This window comes from Equus przewalskii, chromosome 13 (assembly GCF_037783145.1).
Source record: "Equus przewalskii isolate Varuska chromosome 13, EquPr2, whole genome shotgun sequence".
NCBI classification, from domain to species: Eukaryota; Metazoa; Chordata; class Mammalia; order Perissodactyla; family Equidae; genus Equus; species Equus przewalskii.
Genome location: NC_091843.1, coordinates 61,013,876 through 61,038,175, shown reverse-complemented (window position 1 = coordinate 61,038,175; position 24,300 = coordinate 61,013,876). Strand labels below are relative to the sequence as shown.

Sequence of the window (24,300 nt, the reverse complement as noted above, 5' to 3'; positions counted from 1 at the left end):
CTGATAGTTAACATGCCGTTGGCTGGGATGGCAAACATGGTCTTGTGTATACTCCTCAGGATTTAGCCTAGATATTTTAGCAATGAATTATATCTTTCCAAAAAGGAGTTGAGATGACTTACACTAGAGGATAGGTCCAAGGCCAAAGCAAAGTCAGGATTAAAAAAAGAGAAAGCAAAAATGTTCATCCTAAGAGTTAACAACTACAGTTAATAATATTGAACACCAAATTTGACTCTGGATTTGTGGAGATACTGCAAAAAGAAAAGCGGTATGTCAGTGCTTGAATTATTGCCTCTCAGTTCCAAATTCACCTTTCATTTCTGCTCTGTGAATACAGATCTGGGCCTTTTGAATATTCTTCCCTTGTCAGCTAGCATGATCTTAGGCTTTGTCAGTAGAGGGCGCTGGAGAGACATCACAGGAGGAAGGGACAATGCCTTTTGGTTCTAGTGGGCTTGCTGGGGCAGGGCCCTGCAGCATGTGAGGCTTCCCTATCGTGGGCTTCTGCAGCACAGATGGCTTCTCCAGCACCAGGCTCCTCCAGCGTGAGTGGCTCCTCCAGTGCCTGGCTCCAGAAGCACATGCAGCTTCTCCAGTGCTTGACAGCTATAGTATAAAGTGGCCAGCAGCTTCTCCTGGCACCGATCCTGGGTGGTTTTGCAGCAGAGTGCTTCCAGTTAGTTACTTCCCTGTGAACAGTTTCTCCAGCACTCCAGAGGGCAGATTTCCAGCAAGTTGTGCCAGAATAGTAGCACAAACACTTCTCTAAGAACCACGGTTGTGTCCTCCCCATCACAGTCTGCATCTCAGCCATGGGGCGTGTGGAGGTGGAGTGCTGTATCGCAGCCCTAAGGTTATTCGTTAAATGTGCTATGCCTATATTCTCTAGAGTTCACTTTATTTCCAAGTAGCCAATCCCTCATTACTCTAATCCCCTACTGTAGTTAATAATTCTTTATATTAAATTTAACCTGTTCCAATTATTGTTTTCCCTCTTGTGGCTGAGCCCACACTGATAGAGAATTTGATATCAGGCATGGTTCTGTGAAGCAAGAATGGGATCTGGGGATTGGCTTGGTTGGGCTCAGTGCCGAGCCCAATAAAAACAGGATGCTATCAATCCATGGCCTGTAGCGGCATCACAATAAATCAAACTATCACCGTGGCTAACTGCAATGAAATGCCAACTAAAGCACATGTCTTGGGAGCCCAGGTGGCTGCTGCGCTTGATTTTATGGTAGTAATGATGACTACAAACATTTTGATGTGGGATGGATCCTTTTGAGTGCCTGTGCACGCTTACAAAGAGAAAATGACAAACTCAGACCCATTAACTCTGAGAGCAAAGCACAGTATGAGAACCAGTGTCCACGATAGCCCTAAAAAATTCTCTTATTTCCAAAAACCAAACATAAAATTTAATTGTGTGACTTATTGAATTAAAATGAGTTTTTCATCTTTGTCAAGTTTCAACCACTGATTGGTTAAAGAACAGGATTCTGCAATTTGGAATGGGGACATCTGGTTGGACTCAGATGAAACTGACTATTTTGAATCCCCAAGTCACTCGGAGCCTCCTTTTACCAGTAGAAATAGTTTACCCTCCACAGGCCAGCCTTCCTCTATTTGAAAGTCCTATAATAATCTCACTGAGAGGATACTTCTCTTAGTATTTCTATGCCCAACAAAGTTACCAGAAAACTATAGCAGCCAAAAAAGACAGGATAATTGAGGACACAGACTCTACAGGAACGTAGGTTTGGGTCACTCCACCAAGTAAAGAACCCTAACCAGCTGAAGGCAGGGAAAATATGGAATGTGTTATGGAAGAAGGAAACCATAGCTAACAATTACAGAAACAAGAACTAGTAGCTTTGCTTAATGTCTAGATATCTGCCTGTTAAATGTGTTTATTTGTATCTGCTAACCACTTTCTTTTTCTCTCTCCTCATTTTTATTTCATATAGCAGTTAACTTGACAATTTAACCTTTATATAAGAGAACATTTCAGTGTGAGTGACTGAATTTGTGGAGTAATTAACAGCCAGTGATGGATATAATGACTCTTGGGACTGTTCAGTTGTTCATTCTGGGAAAAGGGTATAAAAACATCACTTTTAAGAATAGCTGTATCTTGGGGCTGGCCCCGTGGCCGAGCGGTTAAGTTCGCGCGCTCCGCTGCAGGCGGCCCAGTGTTTCGTTGGTTCGAATCCTGGGCGCGGACATGACACTGCTCATCAAACCACGCTGAGGCAGCGTCCCACATGCCACAACTACAAGGACCCACAACAAAGAATATACAACTATGTACCGGGGGGCTTTGGGGAGAAAAAGGAAAAAAATAAAATCTTTAAAAAAAAAAAAAAAAAAAGAATAGCTGTATCTTGTTAGGTAGAAATATAGTTGTACTGTTGTTGGATGGGAGCTCAAATGTGTGTAAAAAGGTGTATATGGAATCCAAGCAGTCGAAGGGATGAAGTATTACAGTTATCAATTATTCTTCTCAGATCCAAATTCACTATTTTTGTCAGCTCTGTGAAAATGGATTCAGGCCATTTAAATATTTTCCCTTCTGACAGTTGTCATGATATTAAGCTTTGTAGCTACAGGATGCTGAAGGGACACTACAGGAGGAAAAGGGCTTTGCTTCCAGTCCTGGTATGCATGCTCAACAGGCCTCTGTGGCATGCGTGGCTTTCTCTAGCACCAGACTCCTGCAATGCACACAGTTTCTGCAGCATCCAGCTCTTGTGATACACGGGACCAGCAGCACCCAGTGGCCAGTAGCTTCCCCTAGCATCCACCTTGGACAGTTCTGTAGCAGAGTGCTTTCAGTTAGACATCTCCCTACGAATAGCTTTCTCCAGCACTCTACAGGGCTGATTTGCAGCAGGTTCTGCCAGCTCATCATCACTGTAACTTCTCTGCCATTCAGTGAGCCACAGCTGTGTCATCTCCATCAAGGTCTGGATCCCAAGCCTGAAGTGGAGTGGGGACTGTTCCTTAGGGTATCTTAGCCCTATAGAGGGTGACTGCTCCTTATACATGCTTTTCCTATACTCTTTAGAATTATCTTTATTCCTTACTAAGCAATCCCTTGTTACTCGAATCCCTTGTTATAGTAATTCTTTATATTAAACTTTCCCATCAGAAGATAAGGAAATGGAAAGTAAGAAGAGCCTGTTATTTGTCGCTTCCTTCTCACATAACCAAAATCATGAATCTCAGCCAATTCCCTGTGTACTTCTTAAGACAGACTGCAAGAACTCCTCTGTGCTACACACAAACAAAAAGAAGGGGTACTATTCATAGTAAGTTCCATTTGGGGAGGTTATTCCAGGCTAACTATGCTTTGATACATGTTTGTCTCAATGGGTTCATTATTCCTTTCTGATGATTATCTGCACATGTGCAGTGCTAATAAATATCTGGAATTTCAGATATGTGAAAATAATTTATTACCTTGGTACTGACACATATGTAAGGTGATCTGGGATCACCTGTTAGCAACAAGAGCAAGAGAGACCATTTTATGCCACTGCTATGACAATACACAAAAAAATAAAAATCTATTTATACCTTAGGCAATATATTTTCAAAAGTTAGTCCAAGTGTCAGAAAGACAACTAAATAGCCCACACAGTCCAATTGGAATATATGTAGGTTTAAAGTAGTATAATCCTTTTTAAGCACAAAATTAGTTTCTAAAGAATAAAACAGAATTTAGTTTTTAAAGAATGAATATTTATAACAATTTAATACTGATTTGGAATGACCAGTGAATCCAGATTTGCTTGATGATTAACACTTGGTTGATTGTTGATTTGAATATATCTTGGAATACAGCCATTTACTGAGATTTACCACGGCACCAGCTATTTTGCTAGGTGCTTTAACACAATCTCACAATAACTCATGAGGTAATTTTATTATTCTCATTTTGTAGATGAGCACCTAAAGCTTAAAGAGCTTAAGTGAAGTGTCTGAGGTCGCACAGCCTAAATGAATCTGTCTAACTCGAAAGCCCATGCTCTCCTCTCATGTACTGCCTTCCTAAGGCCCACACCCCAATGTATTTGAGGTGTTCTGTAAGTATGTAAAGACTTTCCGAGGGGTCCACTGGCATGGAGAGTCTTAAGAGACTCAATTAACTTTTTCTTGTAATCTTTCCTCAAACTGATCTGCCTAACAATGCGCCTGCAGTCAAAGTACCATCTGGTTTCTGTCACCACATTCCTTTTTATACTAACCTTTTCCCCACTTTATAAATAAAAGCATACCTCTTACCCATTCAAAAAGGCAATCTGAAATACTGGGGTCAAACTGAACTCTAAAAAATCTCTATAGATGGCTTCCAATCCTCTGCTTTCAAAAAAATTGAAGGAGGGTGTAGACAATTTGTCAAGTTGATGGGATTTTGCTAAGTATCTCAGAACTGAGTGACAATGTTATGAGAAACTCTTTCCATCCCTATCAATTTATTCATCGGAATAAAGTTTCTCAAGCTTACATTCATAAAGACGAAAAACAAATGAAATTGATTCTGAACTATGTCTCCTGGAAATAAATAAAATTAATTCATAAAGTAGGAAGGAAAAAGGCCTTCGTCTCATTAAGAGATGCATCTCCAGTAGAATTTTACTTTAACTAATTATTTATCAAAATTCATGTTTGTTTTTGATCAGTTACATACTAACAATTTTAACTCAATCTATATCAATTTTTTACATTAAATTTTGAACATATTTTTACTGCAAAGAGGTAAAATAGGATAAGCAATATTACTTAGGATTTATGCTAAAAAATTTTAGATGTCAACATAAACATATGAAAGGGATACATATATTTCTTTTAATTTGTTTGGGAGTAAAAAGCTTTAATATCATTGTTTCAAACAATTAAAGATCTTAAATATTTTGGCCTGATTTCACTCAAATTTTAGACAGAGATATCAGGCAAATGTTTATGGCCAATATTTTCACCAATAGCCACTACGTGAAAAGAAAGATCAGTCTAATACTGGAAAATTAACAGAAATGAAAACTACTATTGCCAAAAAGATATAGGGCTACTTGAGAAAAAAGTCAAGGCACTCAGTTTGTCTTATTTGTTTTTGTTTCAATTTAAAGAACGTTAGTGTTAAATCTAAAAGGAAAAATAAGAAACTATAAATTATCTCAGCTTAAATAAGTGCATACTAGACAAAGAAAATAAAGATTTCTACAGAGTGACAGGAAGATGGAACTGTATTGATTCTCTAGGGTTGAAACATGTCTCAATCAAATTCAAATAAAATAGAGCAGAGCACCAAATCTGAGGAAGCTGTTAAGCTGTGGGGAAGGGAGACACTTAACACCATTAATCACAAGCAGAAAGACAGATGGGTAAGAATAACTGAAAGTGGCACCGCCACTGGGTTCCCTAAGAGCAGGAGCCAACAATGTGGGGACTCTAAGTTCCCTGGACATACTATGTTCTTTCCTGCCTCTTGTCTTGGTCGACTCTGCTAGAGTCTTTACCTAGCATGACCTCCCATGACCAATCTCTCTGGCTCTTCTTTCAAGATGCCAATCAAACGTCACATTTCCTATTAGTAACAAATAATAAAACTTTTATTTTAATTCTCAAAACTTCTTTTTAAAGATATCTCCATATTGTAGGAGATTATAAATCACTGGTATAATAATGGAAAAGACTTTTTAAGCACTGTGAAACCAGATTCTAGAAAGGACATATTCCATTGTGGTCACTTAAAATTTATTTAGCTCAAAGAAGTCAGTGACCCTTAATCTTTACATATTATATTTCTGATGCAAGTTATTATGCTATGTCAGTAATTAATGCGTGTCAGAATTTGGTAAGACAAGTTTAAAAAAATCTGGGAAAAGTCCTAAGCCTATCTTGTCTCATGATGTTCTTTCGGACTTTTCTCCTAGTACACAGTATTTATGCTATGGTCACTTTGAGAAAAACATACACAAAAAAGCATAATTAAGAGTAATGATCTCCATGGAAGATTATTCACACATAAAAAAAAGTGATGCCAAAGCATAGCTAACTTAAGGGTGCATGAGTGTGTAGATAGGTCTGTCTTTTTATCTACCTATCAATCTATTAACTAATTTATGAATCTAAACTGGACTTTCTAATCTCAAATTTCAAGATTAAATGCTATTATAACATCCCTGAAATTTCACTCGTTCATTTTCGTTCTCTCACTTTTGATTCATTCATGTTATTACTGTTCCTCTATTTCGGAAATAGTGACAAAGAAAGACTTTTTATAATGAAATCTACCAGTGCAGTGGAAGTTCCCAAACGTGAAAATGCTTGGGCTTTTGACCTTAGACAAACACAATTACGAACAAGTTTTCGTGTTTTAGTTAAATAAGGAAAACAAGGCAATACAAACCCAGGCACCAAATGTGCCACATTTATTAAAGTGTGTGTGTTTCTGGATGAGGGAGAGTAAATTTTCTAACTGCATTAAGAAGTAAGATAGTATTTAGAAGCCATGAGAATAAAAAAAAGAAGTGATTTGTAACATATCCTTAGGGATCTTGAATTTCATTTCACAAATACACCTGTGCAAGGGTGTATAAAATATTCAGATTCACAGACCCGTATAATTCAATAGAGGAAAAGTGTATTTTCTAAATGTAAGCAAAACATATGCCATCCTGCAGTAAAAACTGGGAAATACTCCAATTTTAGGGAAATTGGTGGGATGTCAAGTGTAATTTATATACACATACTGGTGGTAATCATTGTACAGATATTGTTATTAAATTGATGAGAAAATTAGTCACCTTTTCTTAAGAGTGGTTAAAAAAATCTTTAATTTTTATCATTTTTGCGTCCCACAAACTAATATATAGGCATCAGAGTCACTAAAATACCTCCATAGCCTGGGCTAAGCGTTCTTCTAGTGCCATGTAGGTGAGGAACTGAGGATCCACATACGAAATAGCTTCAGCAACGCCTAGTCCATCCGCAAAGCCATCAAACAGACTGAAAAAAAAAATACAACTATGATTTGGGAAATCTTTATGGTGAAAACATAATTAACACACCAATAAGACAATAAACACACTACAAGCAGAAAACCTTACAATGTTTTAACATAAATCTTGTGGGTTAAGAGGTAGGAAGAACTCCACAGAAAAGTTAAATTCTAGGCATAAGGAATTAAGATAACACTACCTCTCCCAATAGTCTGCCACACTCACGGCAAAGTTTGCAGGACAACCCTCTTTTAATGTTTCTAGTTCTAACTGAGGACTGCTTAAGGCTGAGATAATGGTAGTACTTTTTCTTTCCTAATTCTTTCCCATATATTTCCCCTTCTGTTTATTTTAGTTTCCAATCTAAATTTAGGTGAGAACATAATAAAGAGAATGATTGATTTATTTTAATTCTATCATTAGTCAAAGCCTCTTTTTCTTCTCTTGCCCTGTATTCCTTAATTACTTTGGGCTTGAAGATACTTTACTTTCTCAAGTTTTTCTCATTAATCTCTCTCTAATTCTTCTAAGAACCAGGCATCCTCCATTATTATTCGGCTATAAAAATATTTAACTCCTAACTGCTCATTTTCATAATTTTTTTCTAAAGGATTATAAGCCCCTTGAAGTAAAATATGTCTTAATCTGGTCCTAATCTCCTTTCTCAATCCCTAAACATACAGAGATTCCTCCTTTTCCTCAAGTGTTGGAAGTACGAAGTATTTCAAAACGTGGAAATTCTAAGTGTATCTTCAGTCCTCTTCTTTCTAATCTTGCTCCCTTGGAAACTGCATTCAAGTTCATGTTGTCAATCATCCTCTCTGCAGGTACCTCTAGACCTCCACCAAATTGCAAACTGCCTCTTGAGCTCTTTTTCTTTTTTTTATTAAAGATTGGCACCTGAGCTAACAACTGTTGCCAATCTTCTTTTTATTCTTCTTTTTTTTTTTCCTGCTTTTGGTCCCCAAATCCCCCAAGTACATAGTTGTATATTCTAGTTGTGGGTCCTTCCAGTTGTGGCATGGGGGATGCCGCCTCAACGTGGCCTAATGAGCGGTGCCATGTCCACGCCCAGGATCCGAACCGGCGGAACCCTGGGCCGCCGAGATGGAGCATGCGAACTTAACCACTCGGCCACAGGGCCAGGCCCCTTCTTGAGCTCTTGACCTGAATTTTTAGTTTTCTATAGGGCACTTTACCTCAATGAACTTCCACCATCTCAAATCCAAGATCTCCAAAAGAGAGCTTATTTTGTTTACCTAAAGGCAAATGTCTGTTGACTTCCAAGTTCCTATCAGAACTTGAATATCAGTCAGAAAAATCCACAGTTACACAAGATAGCTCAAAATAGTTTTGATATCAACCTTTGTGCCATCATTAAAATTACAAATCTACTGCCAAGAGATAACAGAAGTATTCTTATGAATATATTAGAGCTTAGTAGTATCTAGAAATCAGCAGATATCACATGGTACCTAGGAACAGACATTCTCATTCAATCACAGATTTTAGAATTAGAATTAAAACTCGGAATTAGTGAAGCCAGCCTCCCTTGCAATACTAGAACTCCTCCATCTAGCAATGAGATGCAGTGCAGAGATGAAGAGCCCTGGAGTCAGTCAGATAGGGATTTAACTTCACATTTAACTGTCATGGTTAAACAATGTGAAAAATTTATTTAACTGTTACTCTGTTTCTTCACCTGTCAAACAAACTAAATGAGTAGATGCACACTGGTGCCCGGCACAGAGATGGCACAAGAGTGGACATTCAAGAAACAGGAGAACCATTCCCTGCACGCAGAAACTACACTGTTTTCTAAGGTGGTACGCGCTATGGGCCGGTGTGGGAGAGCCCTGTCAGAAGTTTGAAACTCACATGCAGCAAGTGCTCTAGTTCTACCTGCCAAAGAACACAAACTACATCCACTTTCCCTAGGCAGAAAACTCCATGGTTAGAGTTAACTATCTCCCAGTAATTCTTTTCTTCTCCAGGCTAAACAGATCTAGACGCTCAGTGCATGATATCTGCTGGTAATTTGGTCACTGTGAAATAATCAGCTAATATTAAAAATTCTAGGATCACTCATTTGGAAATCACCACGGTAATAATTGTTTCAGACAAAAATCACTGACAATACTAAAACTAGTGGACGGAAGTTTGATAGTTTGAGAAGAAACAGGTCATTTACATAGTCTCAAGCCATGTTCCCACTAGATGCCTATTAACTCTAAAGGGAAAAATGGCAAGCATAAGTGAAGAAATGTGAAAGATAACACCTTAACCAAGTGATCAGAACTAACACCACCAGTAATGGGACAGTTGAATATCATGAGCTTTCTGATACGAACTAAGAAGAACAAACATCACTTCTATAGTGTTCCTACTAAAAATCTGTAACTTGAATTTAATCACGACATCAGACAAATCCGACCTAAGGGACATTCTACAAGATAAATGGCCTGTACTTTTCAAAAATGTCAAGGTTATGAAAAACTGAGGAAATATTCCAGATTAAAAGAAACTAAAGAAACATGTTAACTAAATGTAATGAGTGGTCCTTGATTGGACCAAAAAAAATTTCTCTAATGGCACTAGTGGGACAACTATAGACATTTGAATAAGGTTGGTAGATTAGATAATAGTACTGCATCAGTGTTAATTCCCGATTTTGAAAATTTCACTGTGTGATGTAAGAAAATGTCCTTGTTTTTAGGAAATTCATTCTAGACTCTTAATAGGCAAAGAGGCATCATGTTTTGTTTGTAACTTACTCATAAATGGGTCAGAAACAAAATACCATAAATATAAAGAAAGGAAAAAGAATAAGACAGTTGTGGTAAATGTTAATATTTAGGGAATCTTAATGAAGGATATATGAGAATTCTTTGTACTATTTTTGCCACTTTTCTATAAGCCTGAAACAACTTTAAAATAGTTAAAAAAAAATTCTATTATTAAACCATGGTTATATCCATACAGAATGAATTTCTCACAATCTCATTAGGTTAATAACTATACCCCCAATTTCTTAAAGATAGAGAGGTTAAGTAGTTATCAAAGAATAACTAAATGGTATAGTTTGGATTCGTCTAAATCTAAAACCCCTATTTCTCCACATCAACGCCTATCACGCCAATCTATGAGACACTCTCTGGGTATTCTACAACAGTTCTGTGACTGCATCAAAACAAATCAACCGGGGCCGGCCCCGGGGCCGAGTGGTTCACGCGCTCCACTTCAGCGGCCCAGGGTTTTGCTGGTGCAGATCCTGGGCGCAGACATGGGACCACTTGTCAGGCCAAGCTGAGGTGGCATCCCAAGTGCTACAACTAGAAGGACCCACAACTAAAATATACAACTATGTTCTGGGGGGATTTGGGGAGAAAAAGCAGAAAAAAAAAAGAAAGAAGATTGGGAACAGTTGTCAGCTCAGGCACCAATCTTTAAAACAAACAAACTTTAGATAGAGGACTTTTTCCATTTTCATTTAAACTAAAATAAAGAACCAAAAAGCTTTTTTTCCTAAGTAGTAGCAAAACTGAAAAAAAAAATGTGTCATATTTTGCCTTTAGAGGTAAGAATTGCTGCTGTTTGCCCTGACTTTTCCTTTTAGTTGTCAAAATGACGTGTTATTTTAATATGAAAATCAAATTGTATTTTCACTTTAGCAACTTTTAGCTATTGCTGCATAAATTAATATAGTACCACATAAGGAAATAATGAAGTGTTGCCATATCTAGATAAAATCCAAAACAGTAACCTTCAAAACTTTGGGCTTAACGTTACAAATCGTCTATCTGATAAGGGGATAATGCCCAAAATATATAAAGAACTCATCAACTCAACAACAAAACAAACAACCCAATTAAAAAATGAGCAAAAGATCTGAACAGACATTTTCCCAAAGAAGATATACAGATGGACAACAGGCACATGAAAAGATGTTCAACATCACTCATTATTAGGGAAATGCAAATCAAAATCACAGTGAGATCTCACCTCATGCCCGTCAGAATGGCTATAATTAACAAGACAAGAAATAAGTGTTGGAGAGAATGTGGAGAAAAGGGAACCCTCATACACTGCTGGTGGGAATGCAAACTGGTGCAGCCACTATGGAAAACAGTATGGAAGTTCCTCAAAAAATTAAGAACAGAACTGCCATATGATCCAGCTATTCCACTTCTGGGAATTTATCCAAAGAACACGAAAACATGAACGCCAAAAGACATACGAACCCTTATGTTCACTGCAGCATTATTCACAATAGCCAAGATGTGGAAACAATCTAAGTGCCCATTAATGGATAAATGGATAAAGAAGATGTGGTATATATACACAACGGACTACTACTCAGCCATAAAAAAAAGATGAAATCTTGCCATTTGCAACAACATAGCTGGACCTTAAGAGTATTACGCTAATCGAAATAAGTCAGATGGAGAAAGTCAAATACTGTATGATTTCACTTATAAGTGGAAAATAACAACAACAAACACACACATAGATAGATACAGAGATTAGATTAGATTGGTGGTTACCAGAGGGGAAGAGGGTGGGAGGAGAGTGAAAGGGGTAATAGGGCACATGTGTACGGTGATGATGGTAATTAGTTTTTGGTGGTGAACATGATGTAGTCTACACAGAAATCGAAATATGATATACATGTGAAATTTATATAATGCTATAAACCAATGCGACCTCAATAAAAAACAACAAAAAAACAACTTTGGTCTTAAAACCAATGCTAAAATGTTTTCCATATTGAAAACAATACTACTTTGAAGCTCCCCAAATTTTGGGACAAACAGCAATGTCTTTAAAATCTTAATGCAACGGCCATATTCATAAGGATTATCAATAATTAGAATCTACAATAAAAGTTTTCAAATTTAAGTTAAAATTATACTCAGTAAAGCATACTACTTTATTACTTTACTATTACATTTTTACTTTATTACAATTACTCCAAATTTTTATGTGGAAGAATTTTTTTGAAAGTGATTTAGAAATATATACCAAGATCTTAAAGAATATCACAGCTATCAGTTATGTCACCTCTATTAATCTGTCTTAAAGAAATAACCTGAAGTACAGAACAAATTTTATGGGAGGGGGAACTTCACTGCACTATTTCAATGGGGAAATGATCAATTAAATTTTAGCGCATCTACATAAAGGATGGAGCATCTACACAATGGAGCTGTAAAAAATTATTTTTACACAATTTTGAAAATGTGCAAAAGAAAAAATTTCCTCATAAGAAACCATAATTGCCTCCCAACATGCACAGAAGATGCTGAAAAGATGATTCTGTTATCTGCTGAGCACTCTGAGGAATGACTTTGCATAATGGAGAGAGAAGACAGAATTAAGAAGTTCAGTCAGACGGTAAAGGGCAGACAGAAGAGAGGAAGGAAAAGCTGGGGAGGGGGCGCATCAAGATCAGCAAGACTAGGACTGAGTGAAGCCACTGACTTTCCATGTTTAGGAAGCCAGAAAATGGGTTTTGGAGAACGAGAATGTTTAAGATGGAATTACAAACTGTTTGCGTGGCTATGATAAAATCCCACCTCTACTTCCACAAAATGGTCAGTAAAAGTCTGCTCTGCACATATAATTTTGTTTTCCCTTGGGGAGTTTATAATAGGAAATGCTAAGGAGGATTTCAAGATGTTGAGTTTCGTGCCTAGAAGAATGTGGAGAAGCACAAAGAAGTAGCTACGCATACAGAAAGAGAAACTAAAGACACAAAAACCCTTAAAAATGTAAGTTCTAGAAACCTGTAGAGTTATTAGGGAATACGAATGAGTTTTTGTTATCTCTATTTTTCTAAATTTTCTGTAATGGAATTTTAGCTGGAAAAACAAGACAAAATCTTAAAAATCTATCTGTGCAGAGATGGAAACAAGGGTTGTACCAAGCCATGTTTTTTCCAGAAAAAGTAACAAAAAGGGGTCAGTTGGAAGAAACATCCTTTCTGTATCTCAGTAATTAGCTGCTTCCAAAGGACTACTGCACACTTGAAAGCTAAGTCTAACTTTGTAAATCACAAGTTAAATTCTGACCATTATATCATGAGACATAATTCTGTAATCCACTTAATTTATCTAATACTTTTAGTTGAAGTTCACTACTCCTCGTCGGGATAAATTTAATACTTTCAACATCTCTAGGAAGGTACAATTAAATTTTCCATATTTTGTTCAGAGAAAGAAAATTTTATACTTAGGATTCTTCTGATTCAATCACGGGTTTTGAAATTTTTCAAGTATCACCAATGGACTGCATATACCAATGCACCAATCACACCAATGGACTGCATATACGGTGATGGCAGTCCCATAAGATTCGCACCAAACAGCCTAGGTGTGTAGTAGGCTATACTATCTAGGTTTGTGTAAGTGCATTCTATGATATTCACACAAGGACGAAATCACCTAATGATGCATTTTTCAGAACGTATCCCTGTCATTGAGCAACGCACGACTGTATTATCTTTTTTTTTTTTAAGGATTATACTAAGTGCTATATTTAGCAAATAAAGCTAAATTTAAAAGTCAGAAACCTCAAACCATGAGTGTAGAAATAACTAGGATATAAGGTGAGCTTAAAGAGCTAAAGGTCAAAGAAGAAAAAGGTCACTGACTGGAATAAGTAGGAAGGAGTCCATGTGGGAAACGACATCTAAAATGAGCTTTGAAGATGAAAACCAACAGATGGGAAAATCAGAACACTTCTTAGCTATCAGAGATTCAGCTTTCACAATGGAGAATCACGAGCAAAGTCTACTGCATGAACAGTTAAGCATGGTAATATGCTTCATACACACCTCCAGTCCACATCTAAGTCTTCACTCACACTGGAGTCATCCTCAAGGTTATTGTTGCCATCCAACATGAACGCTTCTGGCTGTGCAAATTCATTGGCGGGCTCATTTCCCTCATCACTGCTGCTTTCATTGACTTCATTGTACTGTAACCAAGGAATTTCTCCCTCTTCCAAGGATGTGTGTTCCCTAATACAAACATTTTAAGGGAAGAAAAAATAGTATTTTAAAACACATCATAAAATTTTCTTTAAAGAGTTCTATATAGTGCAAGTAGATTCTTTATTCATTGAGCTCTAAACTCTCGGTACTTACATGATTCTAAAAATATGTTGTCTTCACCTGTAGAATTATGTAAAAGGGAAGCAAATTTGTTATAGGGTCATATGTATATAGAAATAGCTCCTAATTATGTAAGAACCTATTTGAGATATGAATTATCTATGCCCCTATATTTCCTCTTTTTGAAGGAGAAAAATAAAAATTCACCTTAGACAACTCGCGAATTTTTAAACACTGCTCTCAGTAGTTTCTCTTCACAGTTAAAATAAAATCCAAATTCCTCAGTCTGGCTTACAAATCCCTACATAATACACGCTTTCTCCTCGGCCCTCTTCTCCAACTGTTACCTCTCACCACTCTTTTGCCCATTTACTACACTCATACTATTCTTTCTATTCTTGAACACATGGAGATGGTTTCCACTTTGGGGTCATTTCCTCTACCTGAACGTTCTTTCACCGGATTTTTGCATAGCCATTCCCTTCGTGAATTTCAGGTCAGAGCAACTGTTATCTGCTCAGAGGCCTGCCTTGGCCACTCATTTTAAGTAGCTCTCCAGTCACTGGCTACCACATCACTGATTATTTTCATTGTAGAACTTACTTTTACTTACAGTTTCTTATTTGTTTATTATCAGTCTTTCTCCTACTAGAAAATAAGCTCATAGGATCAGGGACAGACAAATGAGTGGTACGGATAAAGAAAATAAGGAACAGATAAAAGAAGCATTTCAAAACAATAAGGAAAAGGATTATTCAATAAATGACACTGGGACAACAGAGTATCCACCTGGAAGGAGGGAGATTAAATCTGTATGTCATTATTTACCGTTAAATAAATTCCAGAGCCACTTTTAAAAGTGCATAAGCACCAGCCCCCACCAGTAAAACAATGAAAGTCCTAAAAAATCATGAGAGAAATTTTTACAAAAATCTCAGCATCATTCTACGTATGATGCAAAACCTTGAAGCTATAGACAGACAGACTGTTAAATTTTACAACATACACGTTAAAGAAAACACTCATGGAAAAGTCAAAACACCAAAAATTTGGACACAAGGATCAAATTGAGAAAAATTAACTATAATACATGAGAAAGAAAAAGCATTTCAAGGCTGCAATGAACTGAACAAAAGATAAGAATTCTGTTTTTATGAAATTTTAAATAACAAACTATACTCGTAGGATTTTAATTCATTTTATTTAACAGAAAATACCTTTGAGTTATATCAAAAGGATATATCAAAAGGTTAAATATTAGAGCATACTCTTGGCAGAGCTGAATTTTAGTTTGAGTTTTAAGATGAGAAATAATGTTATACAACAATTTATATATTTCAACTTTAAGAGCAGATCAGTACTCATTCTAACATGCAAATTCAGTTTCCATTAATGAAAGAGATGTAGACAATGTTCACCCATAAGAAGCAACACATTTTAAATAGAGAAACAGTATCTCTTACTATACCTAAACTCATAAATGTTTCTTTAATTTCAGATCCTAAACTACACTGCAGAATAACAGGTTTAAAAGATTTACTATCCAGTATAGCCAGTCCAGTAAAATCAGAGAAATTAGCATAAACATATACTTATTTTGTTAAAGTTTTAATGTCTAATATATAGATAGTGGATGTTTTCCTTTCATGCATCATAATTAGGTCCAATGAAATCTTAAACTCCAAATGGATTTAAAATACAAAATCAAATAAAAAATTCCTAAGATCTGCTGCTATTCCTAAGCAACAGATCTTTGTTCACACCTTCATGGTAGCACTTGGCACACTGTACTGTAATTCCTCTGGTGACTCACTGGTCTCCTCCTAGACTGGGAGCTTCTCAAGGGCACACATACATACATCCCCCTTAACAAGTGCTGGGCACATAATAGGTACTCTTGCTGTATGTGTTGCAAATGTAATAATAAATCCTTGAAAAACAATCTTTTAAAAAACAAATAACTTAGAGATTAAACCTGGAACAGTCCTTGGAAATTTTTGTTATTTCTAATATACTCCTACCAAAAAATACATTTCTTTTTTTTTATTATACAGACATCAAAATGACTAAGTTACTCTATATTTCAAGTATATAACATAAACGTCAAACATATTGGTGAAAATGATTCAGTATAAGAAATAAATATTCATTTATGGGTTTTTTTAAATTCAAAGCAGAAGAAGACTAAAATAAGAAATCATTCTGAATCTAAACAATTTATAACATATCATTAATTTTTTTTACTATATAAGCAATTCTTGACTACATGTTTTGCTTAAACATTTGATTCTATCTTTAATGATTCATGATAACACAGTTATAGATACAGAAAATAAGTGGTACATAGCATATGCTTTCAACATGCTACATAAAGCTGATATAAATTCCTACTGTTTAACACAAAATTTACCAGACTCGAAGAGTGGCACTGTGCTGGGCCAGAGTTGGCTTGATAACATAACAAAAAGAATTTTGCCCTTAAAAAAAAAAAAAAGACGCTGGGGCCAGCTCAGTGGCATAGTGGTTAAGTTCGCACACTCTACTTTGGCAGCCCAGGGTTCACAGGTTTGGATTCCAGGTGCAGACCTACACACCACTCATCAAGCCATGCTGTGGTAGCATCCCACACACAAAATAGAGGAAGACTGGCACAGATGTTAGCTCAGAGCCAATCTTCCTCAAGCAAAAAGAGGAAGATTGGCAACAGATGTTAGCTCAGGGCCAATCTTCCTCACCAAAAAAAAGAAAGAAAGAAAGAAAGAAAAACGATTTTGAACAATAGGGTCAAAAGTGCCTTTCTGCAGTGGTGAAGTTTCCATGTTCTGCTTCTCGGCAGGCTGGGGTTTGCCGGTTCAGACCCCGGGTGTGGACATGGCACCGGTTGGCAAAAGCCATGCTGTGGTATATGTTCCACGTATAAAGTGGAAGAAGATAGGCATGGATGTTAGCTCAGGGCCAGTCTTCCTCAGCAAAAAGCGGAGGATTGGCAGTACTTTGCTCAGGGCTAATCTTCCTCAAAGAAAAGAAAAAAAAAGCCTTTCATTTTGTGTAGCTAACAGACACAAATATCCCCATGGGAATGTAAGCATATAATCTAAGTTGAAATGCTTCAAAAACCTTGAAAACATTTAGAACAGTATCTCAGTCTTCTTTCTCTCTCCCTGTAGGCTACAATGTTACCTCAAAGCTTCAGATAAATAGACTGTTGGTCCCTTTATGATTAAAGATTCCTATTTCTCAATAACAGAAACTAAATTTAATAACATTACATGAATAGCAGTATTAAAATTATTAAATGCATTAATAAACTGAGTATTTTAAAGACATTTCCATTAAAAGTTTTAAAATATGCCATCATATAATCATGCATCATAGAATTTTCTGAGAAATGAAGAAAATGAAAGGCAAATAAATCAAATTAAAGAACTGAAACCACTAACTACAGTACTCTGATTTTACAAATCTGAGTGGCTTCCTTTAGCTAATAAATCAGCAATTCAAGTATCTTTTATTTGCAGCACAGAATTTTAAATCTCTGAGTTAATATCAACATTTTAAAGGGCTGAGCCTTTCATAAAATAATCTAACTATATTATAAAAAATTTATTTTTAAAATCCTAGAGAATGTAATAAACATTCCTAACTGCTATTTAACGAACTGGTTTTCATTTTATAACTCAAGACATATGTAAGTAGTTGCTAAGATTTAGGTATAAGCTCATTTTTAATACTTCTAATTGTATAGTAAATTTTTAAGATTTCAAATCCCTATCTTGGAGATGAAGAACAAAGGAAAGTAACTGAAATTTGAATTAAGAGTCAAAAAGCCAAAAGGGAATTACAGCTTACAAAATCATGCCATCCAGTCACAAAGACAGAATCCCAGAACTTAATCTGAAGAACTGTTCCTTTATTCTAATAAATTTAGTGTTAACAGGAAAGGAAAAATATTTGTTAAAGTTTTATTAAAAATTTTTAAGAGTATTTACATAAAAAGTTTGCAAAGTCACCAGAATAGCTGGAAAAGCCCAAAGGAAAATACACAAGTGTGATGTTACTAATTTAACTTTAAATTCAAAAATATAAATCTCAAATGGACACTAAGTACCATCCCGCAATTATTCAGTGTTTACCTATTAAGTTTGCTGTCCAGCTCTCTGAAAGCCTATTTCCCATCTTTTCTTCTTTCCTTAAATTTCACAATCTTTCTGTCCTCTCCAACTCTCAACATCTAGTAACAATGAGAATACTGAAGTCACCAAATTCATCTTTTCTTCCACCAGCAAATCTACAGATTCATCTACACTTGTATCTCCGTACTACCTTCCCACCAGTTACAACGGAAGAGTCTCTGTCCTAAAGGCCCTCTCCTTGAGATCTGGATCCTAACCCTCCTCATCTTCTCAAGAACTTCATCTTTCCTATAATTATTAGTCACTCTCTTCTGGAACATTCTATAAGCAAAGAATCATGTTTCTAGTTTGGGAGGGGTAAGGACAACACTCTTCTAGGTCAAACATCTACCTATGGCCACTGTCCTTTTGTAAAGAAATGGGAACAGTGACTGTCTCCACTTTCTCACCTTCAATTATCTTTATTTTTTAACTTTTTCCCCAAATATTTTTGCAAAATATACACAATCTAAGTTACAAAGCACACTATATTGAACATCCGTAAACCCACCACCCAAATCAGGAACTAGGATATTACCAGTGACTAGCATACATCTTGTGCTCTACACCTATCCTATCCCCTTGGCCTCACCCCTGCCCCTACCGCCGAGAAAAGCACTATTCTTGATGATGCTGTTGTTCCATTGCTTTGTGAAAGAAGTCCTCACTATTTCTGTGTACTTAAACAAGATATTTATTTCAGCTTGTTTTTAAGCTTTATGAAACAGCACAGACATTATTTTTCCAGGAATGGTTGTTTTCACTCAGCATTGTATCTCTAAGATTCATCCACATTTTTGCATGTAACTGTGGCTCATTCATTCCCAGTGCTGTATAATACTCCACATATGAATACACCACTAATGTTCTTATTAATTAATATTTGAGTAATATCCAGTTTTATAGCCTTCATGAAAAGTACTGCAATGAACATTCCTGTGCACAACTCCTGGGCCATAAGAGAAAGTTTCTCCAGAGTTTATACCTAAAAGTGGAATAGCTGGGTAGTCTACCAAACAGATGTTAAAATTATTACATAATTTTAGTGAATGTGACATAGTTCATACCTCCACAAGCAGTGTGTCAGAACTGATTCATATCCTCCAAAACAGCTGACATTGTCAAATTTCCTAATTTTTGCTAATCTAATGGGTGGGTAAAAAATGATACCTCCTTGTGATCATAATGATTTAAGTGTCTTTTGATATTTTTATTCACCATTAATATTTCCCCTTCAATGAATTACCTGCTCAAAGTTTTGATCATTTTGCAGTTCGACTGTCAGGTTTTCTTACTGATTTCTAGGAGTTCGTTATACATTCTGTACATTAAGACTTTAGATTCTACAAATATATTATTCCAGTTTGTTTCTTTTCTTTTCAGTTCCTCTTCTTTTTATATCTTTTTGCTTTTTACTCTTTTCTCACCATGCCATGCTAACTACAGCCTCTGTCACAATGGTTATAGAAATGGTACCAGTGAGCATCCTTGTCTTGCTTTCTGACGTTAAGGGGAGAATTTTTTAATGCTTCCTTATTGAAAATGATTTCTATTGATTTTTTTGTAGTACTTTTTATGAAGTCAAGAAAATTCTGTTCTAATACTAGTTTCTGAGTTTCTATCATGATAAGGTGTTGAACATTACTAAGTGATGTTTTTCTGTACCTACACAATCTATCATATGAATTTTCTCTCGTATTCTGCTAATGCGGTGAACGACATTGACAGGTATTCCTTGTGAAACTACCTTGGCATTTCTGGAATAAACTCAGATTGGTAACTGAGTTTTATCTTTAAAAAAAAATACACTTACAAATTCAGATTTCCAATAATTCTGTTTAAGATTCTGACATGTATTTTAACGAATGAAATAGGCTTATAATTTTCTTCACATACTCTTTTCGTATTAGGCTTTTATACTGGCCCTATTAGAATGACTGGAGAAATAGTTCTTCTTGTATTCTCTCAGAGAGTGAAGTGATATGATCCTTAAAGGTTCAGTGTAGGAGAACTCAGCTCGAAAACCATCTGTTTGTTTTCTCCACAGGAAGATTTTAAACCGTTGATTACATATCTGTGATAGTTACAGTAGTATTCAGGCTTCCTATTTCTTCTTAAGTGAGTTTTGGTAAATTCTATTTTTCTAGGAATTTGTCAATTTCTTCTAAGTTTTCAAATTCACTGGTACAAAGTTTACTGTACTTTTACTCCATCCTATCTTTACTGTTTGTGTAGCTGTATCCATTTTTGTATTTCAGTATTATTTGTGCCTTGTCTTTATTTTCTTGTTCACTATCCAAGTGGACTGTCTGTTTTTCTTAATCTTTTTAAAGTATCAACCTGTGATTTCTTTGATCTTCTCTATTCTGTTTTTTAATTCACTGACTTTCGCTTTTCTAATTCTAACTCTTATTTTCTTTGTTTATTGCAATATTCCTTTTGCTATTTTAAGTTAAACGCATAGCTCCTCCATTTTCAGCTTTTCTTCTTTTCTAACATAAGTACTTATAAAGATAAATTTCCCTTTAATACCAATTTCACTGCATCCCACAAATTTTGATTGGTGGTATTTTCACTATTGTTGAGTTACGAACATTTTAAATTTCCATTATGATTTCTTCTTTGTCCTACTGGTTACTTAGAAAGATGAATAATTTAATGTTACTGGGTTTTTTAAAATTTCTATTTATTTCTAAAGTTAATGGCAGTATGGTCAGAAAATACAGTGTGCAGGACAGTGATTCTCTGAAATGTGTTAGCCTGTGTTTTGTAGCCTATTACATGTTCAATTTTTGTATGTTTGTGTATCCCACAGGATGGAGTGTCCATTAAACCATATTTAAATGAGTTATTAAAATCTGCTAAAGATAGACGAATTTGTTTATATCTATGAATTATTAGTAATTAAAAAAGGTATTTAAAAATTCCCCAATATGACAATAAATTTGTCAGCATTCTCTAGTTTGGTTAAATGGATTTATATATTTTGAGTCTACTTTATTAGGTGCATTCAAGTTTAAAACTGCTCCATTTTATTGGTAAATTGGACTTATCTTTACATAGTGACTCTCATTCTCCCAAATGACACTTTTTTGTGAAGTCTACTTTGCTGATATTAATACAACTACTCCATTTTATTTTAGTTAGTATTTGCCTGAAATATCATTTTCTATCCTTTTACTTTCAACCTTTCTATATTCTTATGCTTTACGTGTTCTTTTGTAAACAGCATTTAACTCTAAAGCCAACTGATTTGAGGCTTTGTCTTTTACAAGCAGAGATTAGGCAATTTATATTTATCATAAGACTCTTCCTACATTCCACCTTTTTCATCTCTCTTTTTCCTTTTGTATGCCTTTTTCTTCCTTTCTTTACTTTTATTTGGATTGACTTTAAATGTTCTTTTTCCACTTCTTAATTCCTTTTTCCTCCTCTACAGGTTTCAGTACGTATATTCTTGAAACTTTACCATACTAATTTAACTTATGTCAAAAGTCACCTTTCAACCCTTTCCCAAACAACACACTTCAACACTGATCGTCCCCCTGCCGACTTAAATACTATTGCTGTCCAGTGTTTTAATCCTGTCCCCCCACCTCCACTTTTATTTTTTTTAACAAATTACTGAGTTTTATTATTATAGGGTATGAATGCAAGCAGCTGATGACTTCCAAACGTGTTTCTGTTTAGACTCATATATCTCTATACCTAACTACAATCCGGGACATTTCTCTTAAACTTGAAAGTTAAATATCCAAGTGCCCACTTGTCATTTTGCTGCATGTCTGTCTAACTGTCACTTAAAACTTCCAAAAGGAGTTCCTACTTACCAGTGCTCTCCCTAGACTCTCAATGACATTAACATCTACTCAATGCTCAAACCAAAAAACCCAGTCATAACTGACTCCTCATCATTCCTTATCTCACACCCAATCTATCCTATTCTTTATAATTCAAAAATATTTTCAAACCGGTTTACCTTTCTTTAATCCTCACTACCATCCTGTAGTCCAACAACCTGACTCACTCCCCATCTTTTTTCACTTTAGTGCCTTTCCAATTCAATCTCCACAAAGCAGTTACAGTGATCTTTTGAAAATGTCTGTCAAATCAATTCTCCACCTCAAATCTCAGGGCTCTCTCGATAAATTCCAGAAGCTGTGTGACGTGCATAGTCTGGTTCCTGCCCACTTCATCTCATATCACTCTCCTTTTCACTCATTCACTTCAGCCCCACCACCTTCATACATGAAATCACTTTCCTTTTCAATACCCTTCGTCTTACCTTTCCTTTTGCTTAGAAAGCTCTTCCTCAACTGCTAATTCTCATCCTTTAGATCCAGCTCAAAAGTCAATTTCTAAGAAGTCCTCCCTGCCCACTCTAATTAATGTAGGCACCTACCAGTTAGTGTCTATCACAATAGTATTTTATTCTTTTCATAGTAATCATCACAGCTTGTAATTTGTCATGTTTGTATCTTCTTTATTATGAACCTTTCCCACCACAATGTAAGTTTCACGAGGGAATCTTATTTGTCTTGTTCACTGATATAATCCCAAGAGCCAGCACAATGCTTGGCACATATTAAATGCTCACTATATATATGTTGAATGAATAAATAATCACTATCTCAAATTACATAGGAAACATTTAATAAGATGACTGAACACACAACTAGGAAGAGGAAAACAATGCCACTTCAATCTACTACTGTCAAAACCAATTATGTTTGAAAATTTCTTTCTTTAAAGATTTTCTAATATATTTTATCCCCAGATTTTCTTACAGAATTAATCTCAAGTTGGAAATTTATACCTTTGAGAAGTACAAATTTTAAAGTTAGTCTAAGCCAAAAGAGTTTTTTCCTAAGAAAACACATTTACCAAAATAGATCCCATGAGAGACTAACCAATTATCAGAGGAAAAGCAAAGAAAATTCAAAGAGATACTCCCTTACAATAAAACACTAAGCCTAGAAGGTTTCACAAGCAAATACGACTTTTAAAGGAATAAGCTATTTAAACAATAAGGTATCTAAGCAACTTTTAAAGGAATAAATAAGCTATTTAAATACCAAAAGATACAAAAGACAAAAAACCACATACATACACATTCTTTTAGGATCAAACTGATATTGAGACAAAAGCCTAGAGACAAGTTGCCCTGATGGGTCTCAATATAAAAATCCTATGTAAAATATAAGCAAACAGAATCCAGCAGCTCATTAAAACAACAATAAATCATGACTATGTGATCATGTTGGGTTTATCTCAAGAAGCAAAGTAGCTGGATATTAGGAAATCTAGTAACAGAATTCCTTATGATTGTTAGGTCAAAAGTGAAAAATCATTATGATCATTTCCATTGATGTTAAAAAGACTAATAAAATTCAACATTCTTGCTAGAAGCCTATAAAATAATGACAGAGGGATATTTCCTTAGTGTGATTAAAAAAAAAATGTGTTTGTATGTGTGTATGCAATCAACCTAAAAGCCAGATTCATTCTAGAAATACTAGAGCAAGGATTGGTAAACTACAGCCCACAGGTTATTTCCAGCCCACCATCTATTTATGAATAAAATTTTATTGGAAGACAGCTACCCCCATTCATTTACATATTGTCTACAGTTACTTTTTACACTACAACAGTAAAGTTGAGTAGCTGCAATAGAATGGCATACAAAGCTGAAAACATTTACTATCTGGGCCTTTACAGTATAAGTGTGACAATCCCTGTAACTACAAGACTCCCATTAAAGTTAGGAAAAGACAAAGATGTTTACCATCAATCACTGATTTCTGGAGATATCATCCAATGCAATTAGACAGGAATATTAAAACTTCAACTTCTGCAACTGCATCCATTTCTGTGAATCAATCACTGATTTCCCTGTTGGGGCTGCTCGTTCTCCCCTGCCATTATCTCCACTATATAGTAATGGCAGTAATTCATTCATATTTAACTCAATCAAAATGACCTTTTAAATGCCCAAGTTTTCTTTAAT

At 35.6% G+C, this 24,300-nt stretch overlaps 1 protein-coding gene across 1 annotated transcript in view; it reads right to left on the bottom strand.

Annotated features, from left to right (window-relative positions):
* PJA2 (praja ring finger ubiquitin ligase 2) overlaps positions 1–24,300 on the bottom strand; it is a 76,755-nt gene that overhangs the window by 11,733 nt on the left and 40,722 nt on the right. Inside the window, exons 6-7 of the mRNA XM_070569582.1 lie at positions 13,843–14,028; positions 6,903–7,014 (exon numbers count right to left, since the gene is read on the bottom strand). Of these exons, the coding sequence (XP_070425683.1) occupies positions 6,903–7,014; positions 13,843–14,028 (298 nt within the window). The remainder of the gene's footprint in view (positions 1–6,902; positions 7,015–13,842; positions 14,029–24,300) is intronic.